The sequence below is a fragment of the Arachis ipaensis genome, chromosome B05 (assembly GCF_000816755.2).
Source record: "Arachis ipaensis cultivar K30076 chromosome B05, Araip1.1, whole genome shotgun sequence".
Classification (NCBI taxonomy): Eukaryota; Viridiplantae; Streptophyta; class Magnoliopsida; order Fabales; family Fabaceae; genus Arachis; species Arachis ipaensis.
In genome coordinates, this window is record NC_029789.2 from 133,162,884 (window position 1) to 133,165,214 (window position 2,331).

At 29.6% G+C, this 2,331-nt stretch overlaps 1 protein-coding gene across 1 annotated transcript in view; it reads right to left on the bottom strand.

Moving 5' to 3' along the window:
• Positions 24-2,331, bottom strand: part of LOC107644250 (keratin-associated protein 10-1) — a 2,766-nt gene continuing 458 nt past the window's right edge. The window contains exon 3 of the mRNA XM_016348066.2: positions 24-653. Coding sequence (XP_016203552.1) covers positions 97-653 — 557 coding nt within the window. The 3' untranslated portion in view covers positions 24-96. The remainder of the gene's footprint in view (positions 654-2,331) is intronic.

The window sequence follows — 2,331 nt, forward strand, 5'->3', positions numbered from 1 at the left end:
ACTAATAATCAACGTTCTCTTCATCTCCCAAATTGGCAAGTATGGCTCTTCCTCTTAATTATTGAATCTGTAGATTGTTTGATCATGATTGATCGATCACATGATGGAGCAATTGTCAGGGTTTGATTCATAAACAACCCTATTGTAGTAGTAAGGTGGAGGATTGTACGGTACATAGCACCTTGGACAAGTGCACCAGGGAGGGCAATTATTAGCATAGCATGGTTGTGGAAGAGGCTTACAACGTTGGCCATCACACGTAGGACTTTTGCACTTGAAGCATATAACAAGACACCTATTCCCATCACACTTTGCACTTTGACACTTTGAACATACCAACACACACCTGCATTTGCATTTAGGGCTTTCGCATTTCTCGCACTTGTCACATTTGCCCTCGCATTTTGATGAGCATACAAGCACACATTTGCAATTACCCGAACAGTTGGTGCACGACGACGGCGAAGACGATGGGAGACACAAAACGGCACAACATTTGTTCTCCTCCTTCTTCTTCACCTCTTCTACTTTAAGAATCGCCACACACTTGAACTTCTTGTTCATTTGGTTGATGAGACAAATCGTGTCCACATTGTTGCCCGTCACCACCACACGGTCATTGTCGTCCCCTTCTAATGCCACCGAAGTCACACCTGTCTCATTTGTACATTAAACATCTTAATAATTTATTGAGTAATTATCCAACTCAATCTTTAAAATAAATTAGATAAGGGTTATGTTAGATAACTAATAATTTTTTTTGAACAATATGAACAACTATCAATCAAATTAAAACACACTACACCTCCAAATTACATATCTAAATCTTAATATTAGAATAACCATCCGCACACCTAGTGAAATGAACATCAGATATATCCATTGTTCACATTGTTTAATATTTTCATTGTCTACCTATACTTTTCCATTAAATAATTATTCTGTCGAAAAATGAATGGAGGACTGACTTGTTTATTGGAGTAAAACTTTAGAGATATTTTTGTGTATTAATTTTTGACAACTACTCCAATGAAGATATCAAAAACATCTTCTTATAATGATCTTGGTTTAAAAAATATAACTTATTTATTTTACCACACTTTAAACAAAGATAATATTTTTATAACATATGAAATTAAGCTCTAAAATTTATCATCCAATAGTCAAAATGAAATATCTTTATACGAAGATAATTATAAAATCTTTATTAGAATATTCACCTTAATTTTTTTGGATTAAAATATCCGTTTTTACTAATTTAAATAATTACTCTAATTTATTTTGTGAAAACTCACATACAGTTATTTTTATATTATGAATGAATTTATTAATTGAGAATTATTAGATGATTTAACATATTTGATTAAATTATTATCTAAAAACTTTCAACTATCAACTTCATATAAAAACAATTAACAACTGCATGTGAGTGATGATTTGTGCATATACATATAGAAGATAACAATTTGTCTAACCTTCTACAATGTGCGCTAAAATTAAATTTGGATTTTGTTTTATCAAAATTGGGTTGACGATGATGATATGATATGATACTATAGACATAAACGTTAAATTCAATAATTATGCTTAATTCATGTTATCAATTTTGTTCATCTATTGAAAATTATTAGCGTGGCGCGCAAGGCGGCATAAAGGTAAGTAATACTTGATTTACCTATTATTAGAGTAAACATTTTAACAATTTTTTTATTATTTTAGAAGTTTTTGAAACTGATTGATTCTTTTTAGCTGGATTAATTTGGCTTGTAACAGTATTTGTTAGGGGTTTAATTACCTTATAATAAAATTTGTTAAGAATTTATTTACCCAATACACATATTAAATATTTTAGTATAAGTAGTGATAAAAAGATCAAGCTGACTGATTGAAATAATTCTCAAAAGTTTTAAAAGTAATAAAAATTTATTGGAATTAAAATGTCTAATCTAAAATTTGTTGAGACCAATTTAGGTGTATACTTATAATTATATTATTGTCTAACTTGTCACGTTAATAGCTGCCTGATGAACTCTTTGTTTGTTACCATTGATAACCCTGTTTCCAATGACGAATTTAGGTACACTCTTTAATTTGATTGAATCTGTGTTAATATCTTGAATTTATATATGACCCAACTTATCCAACATATCCTAATATATATGGCAAAAACATGGTTTAATTTGTGTATTTTTCTAGATAAATAACATACATATGAGTCATGAGTCTTATCTACTCATATAGAAAATTATATTATTAATTTGTGTCTTTTTGGGGATATTTTTTTTTATAGGAACATCTAGTTGCTTGGTGCTTGGAAAAAGAAAAATTAAA